Source organism: Acartia tonsa, chromosome 13 (assembly GCF_053477335.1).
Source record: "Acartia tonsa isolate MP-2025a chromosome 13, ASM5347733v1, whole genome shotgun sequence".
In the NCBI taxonomy this organism is placed as follows: Eukaryota; Metazoa; Arthropoda; class Copepoda; order Calanoida; family Acartiidae; genus Acartia; species Acartia tonsa.
Window position 1 is genome coordinate 13,410,495 of NC_137272.1, and position 3,610 is coordinate 13,414,104.

Below are 3,610 nucleotides of genomic sequence, written 5' to 3' on the forward strand. Positions count from 1 at the left end.
ATTTTAAGGTACTAAAATGCAACAAAAAAAAGAAAGAAAATGGTCATTATGAACAAAAATAGTAAGATCTTTAATTTGACACCTTACTTTTTCAATTCTGTCAGGTAATTATTGAAAAAATCGATTTTTTTTAACCCACGAGAATAAAAACTTTGAACTTAATTTTATTATTTCACAAATAAAAAAATATGGGTTCATATATACCTTCAGAATCAGAAAAATATTACGAATCCATTGTAAGCAAAATTGAAAAAAAAAAGTTTACAATATAGTATATAAACTACAATAAAAGGAATTATATGAAAATATCATATTATATTGTACAGGCAACGTCTTAATTCTTCAATTGAGTATAAAAATGGGAAGGGGGTAAAGAGGGGGTAAAGAGGGGGTAAAAAAGGGAAGACAATAGTGTTGTCTGAACAAAAAAAATAATTGGCCATTTCTTTAATTTTTTAATTTTTTAATTTTTTTCAATTTTGCTTACAATGGATTCGTAATATTTTTCTGATTCTGAAGGTATATATGAACCCATGTTTTTTATGTCTGTTTGAGAAAATATTTAGGTCTAAAGTTTTTGTTATACCGAGGTTAAAAAAATAGATTTTTTCAATAATTACTCAACAGAATTTTAAAAGTAAGGTGTCAAATTAAAGATCTTACTATTTTTGTTCTTACTGGCCATTTTCTTCTTTTATTTTGTTGCGTTTTAGTACCTTAAAACCGACTTAATTATTTTTTTAAAAAACTTAAATTACTTAAAAAATAAGAGGTCTACAAAAAAACCGATTGCATATCTGAATTCTATGAAAAATTTTACATCTACTACTTACTAAAAGAACCGGCTAGCTATAAAAAAAAAAGTTGATACAACTTCTTTACTAGTTTGTTAGAATTTTGTCTTAGAAAATATTTTAATATCTTGTGGGGGGGGGGGGGGGGGGGGGTGTTGATTATTTTTTTTCTTATATCAAGCAGAGAAGACAACAACAAAATCTGCCCAAGACTAAAAAGCTTTTTAAAATAAAAGACCCATTCACTTGCGTATGACAGATAAACATTAAACATTAGTACATTAGATTTAAATTCAAATTCACAGGTATTATACATCATTGCAAATCTTTGATTAAATTTGAAGGTGTTTTCACTGAGCATCTGTATTGCTGGATGTATGGTTGTTCAATTTTCTGAGCTCAGCTGCAGTCTCTCTCAGGGCTTTACCTGCATCCCCACCTTTCTTCTTTATCAGAGAGCGGATAGTTAAACCTGTATTAAATACAATGTTTACTTCTGATTAGTAACATAAACTATATTCTAAAGTATTAGGATGTCTATCTGTTTGTCTGTATATTTGAATGTCTTCTAAGAATATTTAAATTGATAGAATTATCTAACAGTGTTGCGTGTAGAACCCCCCAACCTCTATAACCCCAGAATATTGTTCTTATGATTTATTCAACTTTTATATTTTATACCTAAGTCAACAGTGTCCCAGATGAGGAAAGCAACACTAACACCAATAAGAACAGCACCAGCTGCTGCACGTCCTGCAGTTTTTGTTCCAGCACCTACTCCCTCACCCACTGTTCTGCTTGTTGTCTGACCTGTTATCACATTTTATCTAGAATTTCATAATCTGAAGATATACCTATTAAAGACAAAGGCTAAACTTTTATGCTCCATCTATTTTTTAAAACCTATTTGGAAAAATTTAGTTTTCTCATAATATTTATGAAGTAATTTTAATGAAAGTCCTGGTCTCAGTTACTTCACCAATTTTTTTAGTTTTTTGGTAATCTGTTCCCATTTTGTCTCTCTTGTTTTCATTTCCCCTTGTCTACTCTTCCTTTCTGTGTTTGCTAAACCTATCTTTGATGATTTAGAATCGAAATGAACTTTGATTTTTTAGTAACATATTGTATCTTTACATACATATTTAATGATCACCTAATCATTGTGGTCTTGCTTTATCTTAGGAAAAAGTCATTAACTCATAATAAAAAATTTCTAGTCAATGTTCCTGTGGCTTTGCCAGCTTGGCTGATTGACTTGCCAGTTGCATTGGAAGCTGATGCTGCTGTTTTTCCAGTATTTGTTGCAGTTTTAGTTGCCATCATGGATGCACCTGCTGTTGCTCCACTTATTGCAGTTGTACTTGCATCTACTACTGTACTTGTCACTGAAGTTCCTAAAAAATTACTCTTATAATGCTTAATAAACAGCAAATCTTGTGCGCTTATCAAAAAGGTGATATAATTTGTTCAGAATATGCACATTTTTTTATATCAAAAGTTTTGTTTTAGCTGCATTGTTTATGGACAACCAAAGTTTAAGATTACCTGCTGAGTTTGCCACTTGACCACCCTCAGACAATAACCGGATAACTATATCACTCACATTTGGATTGTAAGACTCCTTAAGAAATGTGTACTTAACAGAATTTCCTTTATTGTATATTATTTTAAGTATCTGTCTTAGGAATCCAACTTTTTTGTCAACTTTTTTTAACATATCTCTACGCTTTCCAAGAAGATTTTCAGCCTCTTTAAATTTTTTACTCTTGATCACTTTCTTGGCTATTTTGGTACCAATGGTAGTAGCTCCTCCCAATCCACTGATCACACCTGCACTCACAAACAGAGGAAAAGGGGCAGCTATTATTGGAACAAATATGCTGACACCAGCAACAATGGATATAATACCCCCCACAATACTGATACTGATACCAACAGCACGGCTAATCTTGCAATCTCTCCAAACTATACAAATATTACCTATCCAATAAAGGTGTATATTAGTAATTATCCATTCAATATTAAGCCAATTCTACTCAAATGCTTGAAAAGCTTGGATGTACTCAAAAAGAAAATCTTTGATATATTAATATCAAATTAGGATATAACTAGAAGAACAGTTCAAGCCTTATTAGCCTATTGCATTATCAAAGCTTTCCGTGTAATTTTTTCAGCAGAGTTAAGAAATGGTATTTTAACTGACAATCAATGCTTTTGTACAAGCTTATTTTATATGTATATTGGATATTTTCCTTTGTCCATCGTGTCAGCAAGGGTCTCCAGTTTATCACTAAGAGACTCAGTGACATCTATCAGGTCTGAAATATCATCCGCTAACTCTTTAACCTCATTCTCCAGTTCTTCTGGTATCAGATACAAGTCTTCATCATTTGACTGATGGTTTAATGGTTCAGATTCTTCCATTATGATAACCTGTTTCATAAATAGATCTAGATTTAGATTTCATTACATGTCATTCTATAATAAATTAATATTCATTTGAGCCTAAGCCCTTTTATAATACTACTAGTGGCTGTGCCCCAAGCATCTAGGGACTTTATACTCAAAAGGATATTGAAGGGCAGAAAATGTCTAAAACAATACCCAGAGTTTTTTTTATTAAAATATAGCCTAAAACCTTCTAAGGACCTATCAGAAGCATTACTGTAAAGGAGAACCTTATGAGTTCAGCGGTTAGCCAGATCATTTGTTAAAGACAAAAAAGCTCACTACTTTATATTAAATGATATAGGATGGTAGAAGCAAATAATTCTTTAAAAAATAAACTTTTAAAAATTCTGTCAAGTAAAAACTTT

General features: G+C 31.2%; 1 protein-coding gene across 1 annotated transcript; it reads right to left on the minus strand.

The window, feature by feature from the left end:
* Positions 1-1,991: 1,991 nt before the first annotated feature.
* On the minus strand, positions 1,992-3,218 carry LOC145335158 (uncharacterized). Its single transcript, XM_080180890.1, has 3 exons — positions 3,086-3,218; positions 2,340-2,774; positions 1,992-2,188 (listed from the first exon to the last, which is right to left on the minus strand). Exons 1-3 carry the CDS (start codon positions 3,216-3,218, stop codon positions 1,992-1,994), a joined length of 765 nt encoding a protein of 254 aa, XP_080037016.1.
* Between the last annotated feature and the right edge of the window lie 392 nt (positions 3,219-3,610).